This window comes from Ursus maritimus, unplaced genomic scaffold, assembly GCF_017311325.1.
Source record: "Ursus maritimus isolate PB19 unplaced genomic scaffold, ASM1731132v1 scaffold_18, whole genome shotgun sequence".
NCBI lineage: Eukaryota > Metazoa > Chordata > Mammalia > Carnivora > Ursidae > Ursus > Ursus maritimus.
The window spans coordinates 13173643-13190874 of NW_024424230.1; the positions used below are offsets into that span (position 1 = coordinate 13173643).

A 17232-nucleotide genomic window follows, 5' to 3' on the forward strand; every position below is an offset into this window, starting at 1 on the left:
GGTCTGCCGGGAAGCCGGTCCGTGTGAGGCAGAGCTGCCTAACAGCATCTTCAGCATGGCTCATGAGATGCAGCGTCAGGGTGAAGGGAGGGCTGGAGTCCGCAAATGGGGCTAGTAAGTCAGCGGGCAATAGTGGATTTCCTGGCGGACCCCCTGTGCCGATGTTACGTCTGCTAGTGGTGGAGAGCGGTGCAGCCAGCTCCTGACTCACTGTTCACAGAAAGCTCTAGCAACCTGTTCACGTGGATTGAGGGGCCCTGAGAGAACTGGAAAGAACTCGACTTTGTGGGAGGAGTTTCCCAGGGATCTCCTCTATCTATCCCTACTCTGCGTACTGTTAACCACAGGGTCGATGTCAACATCTCTCTCTTTCAATGCCGGTTAACCTGTTGGGTGTTTTCCCTTCTAAAAAAAAAAAAATCAGGCAGAAATATCTGGTAGCCCCAAAGTTCCACACATTCATTCCAAACCCAAACTGGGTGTGATCGTGTAGACACACCTGGCTCCTGGGACAAAAGCAGATGGGTCCAATACTTGTAAATTTTGTATTTATTATAACAAAAATTATGACAGGTTCATTTGTGCATTCTGCTTTAATAGAACTCTTGGTATGTAAAGGATCTAATTGAACGCTATACAGTCATGCTGATTGTGGCAGCAGTAAGGACACAACAAGTGTCTGCAAAGTCGGGAGGCTGGGTGGGGACGGGAGAGGAAGAAAAAAGGGTCCGAGGCCCCCTGGGGGCAGGTTCCTTTCTAGCCCCCTAAGACCCACCTTACTGGAGCAGAAGTGCTTTTTCCCTGCTCAGCGTCCCCACTGAACCAACTGGGGGGGGGGAGGTCAGTTGTTTAGGCTGTGTCCTTATGCCCAAACTACAAAACACCTGAAGCGTCACTATACAACACTGAGCTATTTACAATAGAAATTTCTCAATCAACTGTTCTCTCAGAGAAAATTAGTGAATCCCAGTGACTTAAGTCACCTGACAGAGTAAAGCAACTCCTAGGAGTTAGTCTCCATATTCTACAAATGTCTATCATTTTCAAGACAAAAAAAAAAAACCCTTTTCCCCCCAAAGAAATATAGAATTACAATATTATTAAAATCATTCAGCACTGGCGACCTGCCCTGCCTTCCCAAGAAAACGACAAAAAGCCATTTTAAAAAATATTACATTATCATTAACCGTTTCTTTGTAATATATTAAACGTTTTGTTCTTTGTCTTTACATATCTGATATGTTAGGGGAAGAGGTTAACAGATTTAAATCCTATCGGTAGAGCATTACTAGAAGAGTGGTAATTATTAAAAAATGACCAACAGAAGGAGAACTGGCGAGGACGGGCTGGGAAAGCGGGAGAGGGCGTGGAGTGAACCCCTGGTTTAACGTGAGCCTGGGAGACTCTTGCAACTCAGTCTTTCTCGGGTAGTTTATTTGTGAACTCGCGCTCAGGAGGGTCATAGTGGCGTGTCACAGTAGTCCGGCAGTGGGTCCCCCGGGCACGGCCGCGCCGGCGGCTGCAGGGGCGGCGGCGGCTGCTGCTGCTTCATCATTTCCTTGACCTCCTCCTCCAGCTCCGGCGGGATGATGAACTGATCCTCGGGGTCCGGCTGGGCCGGCGCCGCGAAGTAGCCCCCGGGCTTTCGGAGAGGCGCGTCCGCGGCCACCTCGATCACGTTGTGGCTCCTTTCCTGGGGCGCCACGGAGCCGTTGGCCCTGCGCCGCCCGATGGTCCCCGCGGCCGCCGCGTCCGCCCGCCGGGGCAGCCCCGGCTCGTCCTCGTTGGCGCTGATGACTATGCCCTCGTCGCTGGCCTCGGCCGGCGCGTGCGGCAGGCGCTGCTGCTCCTTCTCCTTGGCCCGGCTGCAGTGGATGTCCACCTCCACCTCCACGCGGCTGCCGTTGCTGAAGACGCCCTCGATGGGCTCCTCGTCGTCGCTGTCCAGGCCGTTGTCGGAGAAGGCGCTGGAGAAGGTGGCGCTGGACAGCTGGCGCTGGAATGAGCTGGCCAGGCCCGCGGGGTGCAGCATGCAGCGCGGCTCGCTGGCGTACGCGGGGCTGCTCTCCGCCAGCGCGCCCGGCGGCGGCTCGTCCGAGGCGGTGGAGCCCACCTCGCTGCTCATCTCGGACGTGGACAGCTCGCTGCTCATCTCGGACGCCAGGCCGCTGCTGGAGGACGGCACGCCCAGCGCGTCGGCCGGCCGCTCCTTGATCACCATGCTGACCGACGGCGGGAAGATGCCCGGGCTGGGCGGCGGCCCGGCGCCCCCCGCGCCCAGCTCGCAGCAGCAGAAGCTGTCCTCCGTGACGCTGAGCTGCACCACCACGGCGCTCAGGCTGTCGCGGCAGCCGTAGCTCTGCGCCAGCGTGCACAGCTTCTTGGCGGCGGCCAGGGCGTCGGGCACCGGGCGCACGGCGGCCACCGCCTCCTCGCCGGACAGGCTGTCCCACAGGCCCTTGCTGCCCAGGATGAAGAACTCGTCCTGGGGCGTCAGGGGCACGGACTGCACGTGGGGGCGCGGCACCACGCTGGGGTGGAGGAAGGTGTAGCCCAGGATGCGCGTGGACTCCGTCACGCCGTTCACCTTGCCGTCCTGGAAGGGGGGGGGGGGCACATCGACGCTCAGGCACGTGCACGAGCCCACGGTCTCCGCCGGCCCGGCCTCCGCGTGTCTCCCCGGTACCGCGAGCTCCCACCGCGGTCTACACGGCGGCGCGGGGGGAGCACTGGGAGCCGGGGGCCGGCGTGTGGCCGCAGGGACGCTCCTGCAGCCCCGCACCACTGCCCGCGCACCGCGCGTGCTTGGCCTCTTGTGGGGAGTCGGGCCCGGGCATCACCCCGGGCGCAGGTTGGAGGGGCGCCGTCAGCAGCCTGGCACGGAGCCTCACGCCGGGTTTCTCGGCAGCGGCACTGAGACCGTCTGGGGCCAAACAGCCGTGTGCTGTGGGAGCCGCCCTGCGCCCCGGAGATGCGAGCGGCCCCCCCGTGAAAACCCCGTGTCCCTGCGGAGCCGGGTGCCAAAGAACCCGCCAAAGTACCACTCCGTGCCTTACGCAGGGGGAACAGGAGCGAGAACCAGGGGTCACAACCGGCTACGTCTACCTCGGAAGACAGGACGGATGCGAAACTGAGGAGAAACCGAGCCTCAGAGGCTTAGCGGCTGCGACTTGGGCACCAGCACTGTGACCTCCGGGCGGTCCCCTCAAGCCCCGAACCCGCGCCTTCACAGAGGGGCTCGCGAGCATCAGCTAAGCTAAGGGCATGAAGCGCTGGGCAGGGAGGCCATCGAGAAATCTTGTGTTATCCTACATGGGTGCCTCCAGACCTCTCCTACAGAGGACTTGCTTTGTGACACTGCAGACTGGGAATGTTGCGGGTTTCCGCTGTGACCCTGGCCCCGTTCTCCGCGCCACCCCGAGGAAAACTGTGCTCTCCTCACCTCCGTGATAATGGCCTTGTGCTGTTTAATTCTCTTCCGTTCTTCTTCACAGCTCATGACGTATGACCTGGACAGAGGCAACGGCTTCCCGTTCCGACAGAGAACCGTCTGGCACTTGCCTACATTAGCAGAGGTCAAGGTGAAGGATCCCCCTGGGTCCATGGGGTCATGCTTGATATGACAGAGGACAGCAGCACCTCCAAGTTTCTGCCCAGCAGTTCCAAGTTTCCTGGAATCCAAAGAGCGGGGGTAACACCCGGACACAACGTGTCACACGTCAGTTTTGCTGACTCAACAGGAGAGCCAGGGGAAATAGTGTGGGGTTCCACTCGGCCTCTTTCACCAAAGCAAGCGCTGCTCGACTTCTCCAAGGAAAAGGGCCCGTGTGGGGAGGTGTCTGCTCACAACTGGGGGAATGTCACTTTCCCACCAAAGGAGCCTTTCTCCCTCATCATGACACCCCAAGGACCTCAGGGAAATGCCTACTTCTCTCCCTGTACACCTCTTCATATCCCCCCGCCCCCAGCCTGGGAACTGAAGGGAGCCCTTCAACAGGGCTAGCTGTATTCCATAGACATATGCACTTCAAGATGACCTGGCCGCCCCACCCTCTTCTCCTTTATAAGGATGTTTGCTGGTATGAATGAGCCTTTAGTTTCTGGACCATTCACCTTCTTGCCTTATGTGGGGAAGACTTTCTATACCAGTATTACCTATTCTAGCATATTCACATTCTAGTACATTCTAGTAATCAAGCTCCAAAGTACTGGTGATATACCCCTTTTATTTGTGACCCCTACTCTACAGACGGAGCACACCAAGCACCTACAAGTTCTGACAAAAGGAGCCCGGAACACCTATCACAAGCCTCCCAGGGCCCTGCTGACCCTGAGTGGTGCGGCAGCAAGAAGGCTAAGACGGACTCCTCTGTCCGGGGCAGACCCGCAGGTCCTGTCAGCTCCTATCAACGGTCTAGGTGAGGTGAGCAGCAGTACCAGCAATGGAAACCAGGGCTGCCTACTCGAGTAAGTTAAGATGTCAGGCGCAAGAAGACACACAGTTCCTCCAAGGGCTGAAAAGATCACTCTGTAGCCCATGTCCCCTTAACAGGGAAAATAAGGGGACCTACAGATGGCGCTGGAGATGGATCGACAATGTGGGTCTCTAAGCTCGGACCTGTGGCCATCATCTGATCCCTGACCAGACGGGGCTGGAGGCCCGACCAGGACAGCACTGCCTGCTCCCTTTCAAGACACAAGGATTCCTCTGAGCAAAGCCAGCAACTGGGTGGTCCTTGGGGACTGGCACAGCTGGGAATCAGTTTGAGGTTCTTAATTCTTATTCAGCGCTCCCATGTCTATAAAAGGTAGACCTCTTTGGGGGGAGGGTGGAAGGGGGTGTGGGCACGTTTGTGCGTACTGATGGTCTGTGTTTGCTTTTTTCCCTAGGACACGATGGTGATAAAACAGAAAAGCAGACAGATGTGGCTGGTGGTTGGAACGTTCTCTGGAGTCTTACTGCCTGCTCCAGGTCAAATTCTGGCTGCGTCATCTACTGGCTCTTATGAGAAATTTGTTGTACTTCTCTGTACCTGTTTCTCATCGGTAAAGTAAGTACATTTTCCCCAGTGAGATAGTTAACGTTACTGTATGGCATGTGGGGTATTTAGAGCAATGGCTGGAACATATTAAGGGGTCACTAAATATTATATTATCAGTATTTAATTGCTAATGGTATGTACCCACTAGAGTCAGACAGAGGTGAGTCTAGAAGCAAAGAACCCACTGTTCAGCTATTTATGACTTAGGCTGCTCCAAACCAGCACTCCTTCGCAGATACTTTCTCGACCCCTGTCACAAAGCTACTTCCTCTGGCAGATTATCGCCGCAGGAGAGCTCATCATTGTTCTCACGACCTTTTGCACACTCCCGGTTTCCTGGGCCCAAGGGAGTGTTTGCAGTATAGTATGAACAGACAATTCCTTTACACCCTACAAAGCCATTAAAGTGACAGAAGAAGGAGCAATTCTTTGAAGGAGAGAACGCTTGTAACATTCAACCTTGAGTTACAAACACAATTCCACAGTCTCTACAGTGACCAAAGGCTCTATGCTAAATTTTTGTCAATGACTCGGCTGCCTACAAACTTGTCTCAACCTCAGTATGTCTCAAGGGGACATGGTCCATCCCTGATACTTAGGCAAAACCAGATCGCCTGAGTGCACCTTGATACCCACATGCAACAACAGTGCTTTGAGACTCCTGGGCAAACACTCAAAGAAGGGCAAGAAAACACGGCAGGGACTCAGTTTTACCTTTGCATAACAATGAACGTATTAACCATGTATTCTTCCTCATTTTTTGTTTTCTGCAACTCTTCAGCCAAAATGTCACTCATAGTGCACTGGAGAAGGTAGGGCACCTCCACGTTACGGTCTCCGTCAAATACCCCGTACAGGGCCTCCCGGTTGTCACAGAAGTTGTTCACTGACAGGGCCGCAACACACAACCTGCGAAGCAAGAGTGACATGTGCGAAGTCTGTTCATCTTACTTGGCCGACCCTACACTGTTACCAGTCTCGTCTCTTCCTTCATGACCTCAGACGGGTGAAGAATAACTAAGGTAAACCAACCCCCGCTAATTTATACCAACCGATTTCTGTAAAGCAGAGAAGAATGATTAATGCCCCCCCCATCTTCTGATTTTATTTTTTAATGGCAGAGAAAGAAATGGAATAGGAGGTATGGGGAATAATACAAGATTCTGAATCCATAGGTCTATATTCATTCATAAAACATTAAGGAGAACTTCCACATCGGGTAAAAACGGAGTAACTACTAAAACACTGGGACATTTATTTTTTTCCAAACAGCTTAAAAAGGCAGGGGGAAAAAACCCAAACCTATGGAACAATAGTATTCAGACACTGGCTGGTAAGAAGTGCAGGTCAGAGAGCAAGCATGAAGCCTGCCCAGCTTACTGCCTGTCGGAAGCTTCTGGGCTGCAGTCCGGGAAGGAGCTGAGGGGGGGAGGCGGCAGTGTGCGCTGGAGGCCGGCAGAGAGCACGGGGCAAGCCTCTATAGAACCATGTAGTTTCCAAGTAACTTAACTGGGGGCCACAGACTCTCCAAAGTGAAACACAGAGGAAAAGAAAAAAAAAAAGACTGGCAGAAAAACAAGAGGCCCGAGCATTAGTGAGCCCCGGGGCCACCTCAAGCAGCCCAAGACACAGGGAACTGGAGTCTTCAAAAGAGAAGAGAGACAGGGAAAACCTTTGAAGAATTTAATGGCTGAAAAGAGATCAAATCTGATGAAAATTATAAACCTACAGATTCAAGAAGCTCAACAAATAGTAAGCAAAAGAAAAAGTAACAATTGCTGAAAATCAGGAATAATGGCGGGGGAGTAGGGCAGAGGAACAAACATAACCCACGGAGGAACAGAGACACGAATGACATGAAACAATGCAGAGACAGCAGAGCAACATCTTTAGTAAAAAACTGGATTTCTAAATCAGTGAAAATTGCTTTCAAAAGTTAAGGTACAATAGACATTTTCAGATGCACAAATAACTTACTACCAAAAGACTGGCAGTATAAGAAATATAAAAGGAATATATGAAGCAAAAGAAAATACCAGATGGAAATCTGAGTCTACATAAAAGAATGAAGTGTACAAGAAATGACAAATAGATGAGTAAATATAGAACTCTTATTTGAAAAATCATTTTCAAACAGTGGTTCTCAATGGGGACAATTTTACCCCCAGGACACATTTTTGATTGTCACAGTTGCGAGGGATGGTGCTATTGACATGTAGGGGGTAGAGGCCAGGTATGCTGCCAAACACCCTACAGTGCACAGGGCAGTACCTCCCCCCTGCCCAGCGATATACAGCACAATACCGCCCCCCTGCCCAACGATATCACCTGCCTCCAAATGTCAATGGCATTGACATTGAGAAAAAAACTAAAGTAAAAATTATAACCATGTATTTTGGGGTTTATAACATAAATAAAACATGACAATAGCACAAAGACCAGGAGAGGGGAAATGGAAATACACATTGTAAGGTTCTTATATGTGAAGTGATGGATTAACCTGTTATTTGAAGGTAAACTGTAATTAAAGATTATAATAAGAATGAATAAAGGAGATAAAATGGAATCATAAATCCAAAAGAATGAAGAGATGGAATAAAGAACAGATGAGACAAACAGAAAACAGTTGGCATATTTAAACCTAACCATTCAATTTCATTAAATACACAAGTGGTCTAAATATTGCCCCAGAAGACAAAGTCAGACTGGACTAAAAAACAAAACAAAACCAAGATCTAACTATATGCTGCCTATAATAAATCTACTTTATATATAAAAAGATTAAGAGTAAAAAGATAAAAGATATACTATGCTACCACTAATCAAAAGAAAACTGGAGAAGATACATTAAGATCAAAGTATATTACAGAACAAAGACTATTACAGTCATTCATAATGAAAAGGATCAGTTCATCACAAAGCTACAACATTTTAAATGTTTATGCACTTAAGACAACTTTGAAATACATGAAGCAAAACAGATAGGAGAAAGAAACCCATAATTACAGTCTCTCAGCCACTGACAGAACAAGTAGATAGATATTCAAGACTTCAACATCATCAACCAACCTGATCTAATTGACACCCTACCCCAACAAGAATACTCATTTTTTCCAAATGCAGAGAATATTTACTCAGACCATATTTTAGGCCACAAAAAGTCTCAATAAATTTAAAGGATTCAAAGTACATTCTCCAATCATATTGGAGAAATTGTGTAGAAGGAAATCTAGAGCTCTAAATGCTTATATTAGAATATTAATGTTCTAAGCTCGAATCAATGACCTAAACTTCCACTTAAGAAACTAGAAAACAGCAAATAAATGAAAGCAAGCAGAAAGAAAATAAAAATAAGCAGAAGTTAATGAACTAGAAAACAGAAATATAATACAGAAATATAATAGAGAAAAATCAACAAGACCAAAAGCTGGTTCTTTCAGAATATCCATAAAATTAATAAACATCAAACCAAACCAATCAGTATAAAAAGACAAATTACCAATATCAGGAAAGAGAGCAAGAGAGCCATTACAACAGATCCTACAGATTTAAAAGGATAATATTATGAACAAGTTTGTCAAACTTGAAAACCAGATGAAAGGGATAGATTCCTTAAAAGACCTAAATTAGTCTAGAAGAGATAATCCCATAGCAAAGAAACAGAATGTGTAGTTAGAAACCAAAGAAAATTCCAGGCCCACATGGCTTTTATTGGTAAATTCTATCAAACTTTTAAGGAAGAAATATCAATTCTGTACAAACTTTTCGAGGAAACTAGAGAAGAGGAAACACTCCTCAACAATGAGGCCAGCATTACCCTGATACCAAAGCCAAAGACATCACAAGAAAACTACAGGCTAATATACATCATGAATGTAGACATGAGCAACAAATTACCAGCAAATTGAATCCAGCAGCATATGAAAATAATACATCATGACCAAGTAGAATTTATCCTGGGCATGCAAAGCTGATGCAAAACATTCAAAAATCAATGTAATTTACCATGTATCAACAGACTAAGGAAGAAAACATATGGTCATCTCAACTGAATGCAGAAAAAGCCTATGACAAAAACTCCGAGCAAACTATGGTTAGAAGGGAATTTTCTTAACTTGATAAAGGGTGTCTACAAAATACCTTCAGTAATCATATTTAATGTGAAAGAATATATTCTCACCAAAGATATATGGATGGATAATAAATGCATGGAAAGATGATCATTAGCATCATGAAAAGCAAAATTCACCACAATGAGCGATCACTATTAGAATGGCCAAAACTGCCACCACCACCTTACACCTTACAACAGGAAGCACTGGTAAGGACGTGCAACTTGAATTCTCACACATCATGGCTAGGAATGCAAAACTGGAAAGGAATTTGGCAGTCTTATGTAACTAAATATTTAATCCTACTCCTAGGTATTTACCCAAGAGAAAACACATGTTCACACAAAAACCTGTACATGACTCTTTATAGCATTCATATTTGTATTTGCTAAAAACTTCAGACACTCTAAATAGACTTCAAACGGTGAGTGGATAAATGATAATATATTCATGCAATGGAATAACAGCAATAAAAAGGAACTAACGTGACATCACAGATGAATTTACAATGCATTATGCTAAGCGAAACAGGGCAGACTGAGGCAGCTGTCTTCTATATAATTCCATCTATATGACATTCTAGAAAAGGCGAAACCAAGGCAACAAAAACAGGTCAAGAGTTGCCAAGGGCTGGGGTCAGCAGAACTGACCACATGGGGGCGCGGGAGAATTCCAGGGAGTGAAGGAATGAACCACTCTAGGACTCGACTGTGGTGGTAGCTTCACAGTCACATTCTTCCATCAAAACTTGCAGGGCTGTACTCCCAAAAAGGTGAATTTTATTGACTATAAATAACTTCTTATTCTGTATATATTAATAAAAACAATGAAACACCTGATGTATGTCATGGCTAGACTGAGATACAAACCTGACAAAATCATCTGAGCTCTCAGGGAGTTAGGGGATAAATAATAGTAATAACCATTATCCCTAACAATAGCTCACACTTACATAGCATTTACTGTATAGCCCGTGTTGTTCTAAGTACTTCGCATGTGTGTGACTCGGGATCTTTGCAACAACCCTATGAGGACAGGTACTAGTTTTAGTGCCATTTTACAGGTGAGGAAATTTAGCCAAAGAGGTCGAGTAACTGCCCAAGGTGACAGAGCAAGTAAGTAGGAAGCTCAGATTCAAAGCCAGGCAGGCTGGCTCTTACCTCAATACTCAGTACTCTGAAATTCTTGCCTCCGTTTATTAAGAAAAATAAGTCCTCCTAAGTCACATGCCTATTTGTAGCAAAGTAAAATTTAATAATCCTAATTCTGTCTTCCTTCTGTGAGCTCCCCTTGCTAGTCAGAATAAGGGTATGCATAAAAAAATCTTTAAAAAGAACAGTACTGATTCTTTTCTACTAAAGCTTCCTGTTTTTTAGGCTGAGAAAGAATCTAAATTATCCAGTTGCAGCTCCCTGCTTGGGTTTCCCCAAAGGATCTGAAATGATCTGCTAGGAAGGCAACACTGCAACTCTTGGGGAGGGAGAGAAGAGAACAGACATCTGGGAGCATGGCAAGCCTCAAGCTCCTTGTTGGCATGACCACTTTATCTACAATTCAAAAAAAAAAACCAAACCAAACCAAAAAACACTTGAGAGACTTCTGGCAAAACCAAGGGGTAAAAAAGCAAAGGGATATTAAGTGAGGACCAAGGTAACATGGACTTCTGAGATGCCAGTAACATTCTATTTTTGAATCTAGATGGTGTTTTGCAGATGTGTTCGCTTTAGGACCATTCATAGAGTTGTACGCTTATGTGCTTTTCTGTATCTATGTTATACTTCAATATAATTTTTTTTTTTTTTAAAGTAGGGGCATGTGGGTGGCTCAAGTCCGTTAAGCATTTGACTCGATTTCAGCTCAGGTCATGATCTAGCCACCTCGGGGCTGGGTGTGGCGCCTGCTTAAGATTCTCTCTCTCCTGCCCCTCTGCCCACCCGGCTCTCTCGCACACTCCAGCTCAGAAAAAAAATAATGGTGGAAGGGGGAATTATGCAGAAAAAAACAGGTCTAATTGGTCCCTTGTTTCATTAATATGTAGGAGTAGATAATATATCTTCAATATCCAGAGATGTTTAAAAACCAATCTTGGGTTTCACATCAGTGTTCTGGAATTAGAAAGCAGTTTCACATACTGGTGGTTATAAGCAAGAGCTAGGTCTTTTTAAAAGATCTCCAGAAAGGAACTCTGAGTACTCCAAAGAATGTACTAATTTCTCCCCAAAAGACAATGCTAACACAAGGCAAAGCACACAGAGCTAACGCAACAACACCCCGAGCCAGTGCACAACTGGTTACTGTGCCTTGACCGGGCCAAGGTGCAGAGGCGCTCACAGGGGCGCTGCCTCTTCCCTAGACGACAGCACAACACCAAGTCACACCCTTAGGGGAAGAAGGATCACTGTGTCAGATCCCGAACTTCCCGTGTTTCTGATTTCTGCTCAAAGAAAAAAAAAAAAAAGGCCCCATGGCACCCACAATTCCGCTTTTTATTTTTCATGAAAACTATTTAGCTAGTCCGTGGTTCCCATTCCTGGAGGCACATTAAAATCACCTGGGCGAGACTTGAAAACATTCTGAAATGCTGGATGTAGGTTGAAGATCTAAGTTCCTCGCCTGATTCTAATGTGTACCCAGGGTGCAATGTTAGGTATTACTGAATCGTCTTCCACTCTTTGTTTTTTCCCTATTCTCAATATTTCATGTTGTGATACCTTAGCTAATTATGACTAATTTATAGGAGGCTTTCCTCTTCTGGTATTTTCTGGTATTAATTATAGCACCTCTTCATAAAAAGCAAGCCTGAAGAGCTTGATTACAATCTCAGGAAAATCAATATTTGATTTCTTGATAAGACAAGAAAAAGAAATTGAAATTGAGATGGACAAGTTCTGGTGGCAAGATGAGCAGCTGACATCACAGGGAATGAACATGAAACTCCTGCCTAGGAATTACCGTTTTTAAAAGATTTATTCATTTTAGAGCGTGTGCACGGTGGGGGTGTGTGTGCAGAGGGAGAAGAATCCCTAAGCAGACTCCCCACTGAGCGCAGAGTCCCACGTGGGTCTCAATCCCAGGACTCTGAGATCATGCCCTGAGATGAAATCAAGAGCTGGCCGCTTAACTGACTAAACCACCCAGGCGCCCCCTGCCAAGCTAATTTAGATTGTAAGAAACAGCTCCATAGAACCACTAACTAATCAATAACGAAGTGATTGAATATGGACAATCAAGGCTACTTCTCCTTTAATACTGTCCCTGTTTTGCTTAGTAAACGGGCTTCAGACAAAGATAGACTTTTCCAAAGGGCAGGGATGCATTTCAATACTTAGGCCTTCTCCAAACACTGGAGTCTCACATAGACCGAATGTGTCAGTTACAGCGTCTCCTAGCAACACCCTCACAAAGAGAAGAGTATGTGATGCCAGGCAGGGCTTAGCTTACTGCTCAAACGTAAGGCATGAGGTGGCCTCACGTTGGGGAATCCTGCTCAGATCAATGTGACACGAGGAAAGCGTGTGCTACCACGGCGTATCTTCCCCACTAAAGGAGGGAGGCGGGCTGGAGGCATTTCTCTCCAAAGGTTCACCTACTTGTTTTTCACCCCTGAGGCTTCGGTGTAGCCATGGCTCCATACGGCTGGGGCCCCGGACGCATCGCCTGCTGAAGGTTGATCAATCTTGAAACAGCGAATATTACTAACAAGATAAAAGGAAGGGGCAGGAATCATTAAAGTCAAATACGTGTGAAATGTTACCTTTATTTGACAAACGAAAACCCCCTGCTAAGCACTCTGTACTTACCATTTGTGTTTAATGTGTCTAAAATATTATCAGCAGGAACTAGGTACTCAACAAAGTGAAAACAAAGGGGCATGAAAATTAGTTTTTATCAGCATCCTAGGGTGGTTGAGAACTTGACACATTGCACTTCGATGCTGCTGTCTCCTGGGAATGAAAAGGACCGCCCTCAACCTTGGTAAGAGAAAACATTATGTTGGGTGTATTCTTACAGCGTGAACACCCAGATTTGAAAAGTACGAAACCTAAACCACAATATTGTATTTGAATGATGTGAGAGAATTCTGCAACGTTCATCCTGAAATCCAACTTCTGTCCATATCACCCCTTCCAATATTTCACAAACATTGAGGACTTACCATCCCTGAAGCTTCCAATTCTTTGCTCACTTGCAGCCATTCGCGCTAATACTAATATCATAAAATTATGAAATAACAGGTATTTCAACAAATCACACATTAACTATGTGAATTTAAACTGGGACACAAGTCATCTCACCTCGCTGTCACATGCTGTAATTGGTCCAACAGGACCCAAGACAAATGCTAAAAGTGTAAACTCTCGAATGGGGTTTATTAAAAATCACCCTACTAGAAAGTATTCAGTGCCCCCAAACAGGAAGTCCTACAGATGTGAAACAGTTTTTTTAAAAGGCTGGCTATCACATGGTGAAATAAAGCCTACTTACAAATTGCCACTAGTTTTTCCCCTCTATTACTTAAACAAGAGGAAAAGCTTATATATAATCTCTTAACACAAACACTTTTGTCATGACCCGAAGAATTTAACTCCAAATACAACAAACACTGAATACCCTTCAACTCTAAGAAGTAAATCAATATCTAATTGTATTCACTTTGATTCTAGAAATAGCTGGTTGCAATTTTGTTGACATTTAAAAATATTTCATGGAAGAAATACCAGCAAACATTCACTCTTCCCTTTAAACTGAAAAAGTGCCAACAGAAAATCCTGAAATAAAACTAATACCTTATTTTACAGGAGAGCTATTTATCCTCTTTTCAATCCTAACAATAAAAGAAGGGCATTTAAAAAGATAGTTTGGCGTTACCAGCTATTCGTATGACCCGGCACCAAATTTCATCCATGCGCGATGGTAAGCAAATGAGATGCGTTTCTTAAGGCCTACCTAAGGTTCTCAAGACATCTTCACTATCTTTCTGAATTCCAGAGAAAAACGGAGAGCTCATTTCTAAAGACATTTACACTTTGTAGAGAACACAGAACCTTCAAAGAAATAATTCCATTTCCTAGCCTGAAATTAAAGAAAAACAATCCTTAAACTACCCCCCAATCCCTTCTGATGAAGTGGGGGTTTTGCCCTCTCTGCCTAGCTGAGCCAGTGTGGCTGAGCAGCCGTCCGAGATGACCTGCATGTTGACTCTTGTACATCTTGAAACGAGTCTGGGAGAGCACAGGAGCTGGAGCTCAGTCACACAGAAGAGCCACCATATGCACTCACTGCCGCCCATGCGGAAAAAACAGGCCAAGCCTCTAGAAGCACAAGAAATGCGTTAGATACGGAAGCTCTCCCACCTTATTAGGAAGCCTAGCCTTCTGGCAGCTAAACAGAAGGCAACATGTTACATAAAAGTGTTACGATTTCATTGTTACCTTCTCAAAATCTGAGAACACACGTGTTTCTTTGTAGCAGCTCAGGCCAGTGCAGTAACACCTTCCCCGCAGACTTCAACAAATAGACTTTTCTTACACAGGTGTAATAGTAGGGTAATTCTAAATATGTGGTTTTGCATCTTTTTTCTAATTACATCATGAACATTTCCCCATGTCACTTTATGTTCATCCTAAAGATAATCAGACATATCTTGAGGACTATCTCTGTGCCTAAAATCACATTTCTGATTATTTTTTATAAATAATAGAAACAAATAGAAAACCTTGGTCTAAGTATGTGAATATTTTTAAAAGCTTGATACACAGAGTCAATAGCTTTTAAGAAGTTATGTCAATTTACAGTAGTCCAGGAGCACCAATTTGAGGGAGGGAAATGTTAAATGTTTAATATTTCCTTGATATACTGAGGTTGGACATCATGTTGTCATGTACCTCTCGGGACTTCTTTGTGAAATTTTAATGTTCTTTGCTCGTTTGCTGTTTGAGTACTTTTCTCATAAGAACATTTTCTATCAAGAACATTAATGCTTTTCTTTTTCTTTTTTTTTGCCAGTGTTTCTTCTTAGTTTGTCATTTGCCTTTTAGATTTACTCTTGATTGAAATATCTTTCCAGAAGCAAACTTTTCTGTATAAAACATATTTTTAAATAGTTATAACAAATATCAAAACCAATCTATATATATTGATTACTCCTCTTGTGATCCCCACCTCCCACCCCCTCCCACCTTTTTTGGCCTAAAAAGTCATATGTTCATATGATTTCTTTTTACTTTTAGAAATTATTTCATTTTATAGAGTTAACTCTTTAATTTAGCTGGAATTTATTTTGGGGTGTAATACAAATTCAAATTTTTTCTCCAAACAGCATATCTCCATTTATTAACTGATTTTGATATATTTTTAACACAAAATTTCATCTATTTGTAAAAATACTCAAAAGTTACCTGTATAAAGATGAAATAAATATTGATAATCCACGTACTCTCAGTAGTGAGAAGTCCCTTAGCCAAGTACGTAGGCCACCGTCCTCATCATATAGATGGAAAAACTAAGCTCTCTGCAGACTCAGGGGTTTGGGCCAAGGCTCCCCATACCGACAAACGGTGGGGAGTGCCTAGGTCCCCTGTGGCTTTCCTACAACACTCTACTTAAGCAGTATTCTTCAATCATATATTGAAATCAATTAACTACCTAAAACCAACAGGCACTAATTAGGCCAATTCAATCCAGGAATCACCTTGAGTGATGTTCAAATTCTGGCTTGCACTAAAAGCTTAGGATAATATTAATAGACCATTGATGTTACTCGTCTTTTAAAATTCTACTCCTTTTCAGTTTTTTTCTAAGATAATGGAACATGACTTTCAGCAGTGGACAGTGTACCAGGGTTTACACATAAATGGCATAATGACTACTGCGTGTCAACGTTCAAGACTTACTCAAGACCGGCTGCGCAAAAAATACTGAGAATTCAGAAAAGTTTAAAGAAGGTAATGACCACCCATAATCTTATTCTCCAGAGAATAACACTACTGTAACATTTTGTTTCGTATCCTTGTAGGCATTTTCCAGGTGTACACGAGCACACACACACCCAATGCACACATATTAATTTTGCAAAAAAGTAGGAACATACCATACAAATTTCTTTGTAAACAGTCTTCTCATTTAACATCATATATAGAGATCTTTAGAGTTAGTAATGGAACTCTACATCATTGTTTTTAATGGCTACATAATATTCAATTGTGAAGCATAATTCAATTCTCTTGACATGTAGAGTTCTGTGATGAGAAATTTCTAAAGACCTCTTTTCTAATGAAATTTCCTTTAATGTTTTACACAGTGAAGCTGTAATTCTCTATCGACAACAAGAATGAGACCGTATCAAAGAATTCTTTCCCCAAACGAGAAGATAACTTAGCAGGGTCTAACTACCCCACCCTCCCACTTTTGTTTAAATCATCTGGATTTTAGTTCCACATTGTGCATTTTCCCCACATGACGCATCTCTTATCAAAACCCTTTTATAACGTTTGCATTAAGTGTCACACCATGTTATCAGTAACTGAGATGTAAGTTTATGGCTTGGCTGGTCATTGCTCTCCCGTGTCTTTCTATCCCCTTTCCCTCTTTGTATTCATTATTCTTATTCTCTTTTTATGTGGATACTTCCTCAAAAACTTTCTGACAGGACACTTGAGTATCCGACTATTTGAAAGTGTTTTTTGGCACTCCTTGGTGAACTACAGATTCACAAATCACCTCAAATGTGTGTAGATACAGCTAATAAGTCAATGGGTCCTTCCTATTCTGCTCAATGTTTTCGCTAAGTTATAAATCCCATTGTCAGTGAACATGGATGGGGCGGCCTTGCGTCACAAGGTACTTACTTCAGCAGTTCCAAGCTTTTGTGATCGAGGGTGAGTCGGGGGTTTCCAGTCAGATCTAGTTCTTGTAGCTTTGGAGGCAGGTTTTCTGGTAAAGTGACTTCGCTTAGCTCATTACAGCTCAGGTCCACGCACTGAAGGAAGGAGGGGAAACAGGAAGTGAGGGCCTGGGGAGGCGGATGAGGTGGTTCTGGGCTCCGACCCGCTGCCTGAGAATCTGACCATTCACTGCAC

The 17232-nt window shown here is 44.6% G+C and overlaps 1 protein-coding gene across 1 annotated transcript in view; it reads right to left on the minus strand.

Moving 5' to 3' along the window:
• Positions 1–531: 531 nt before the first annotated feature.
• Positions 532–17232, minus strand: part of PHLPP1 (PH domain and leucine rich repeat protein phosphatase 1) — a 206022-nt gene continuing 189321 nt past the window's right edge. The window contains exons 13-17 of the mRNA XM_040632453.1: positions 17002–17132; positions 12745–12849; positions 5757–5951; positions 3443–3671; positions 532–2596 (exon numbers count right to left, since the gene is read on the minus strand). Of these exons, the coding sequence (XP_040488387.1) occupies positions 1460–2596; positions 3443–3671; positions 5757–5951; positions 12745–12849; positions 17002–17132 (1797 nt within the window). The 3' untranslated portion in view covers positions 532–1459. The remainder of the gene's footprint in view (positions 2597–3442; positions 3672–5756; positions 5952–12744; positions 12850–17001; positions 17133–17232) is intronic.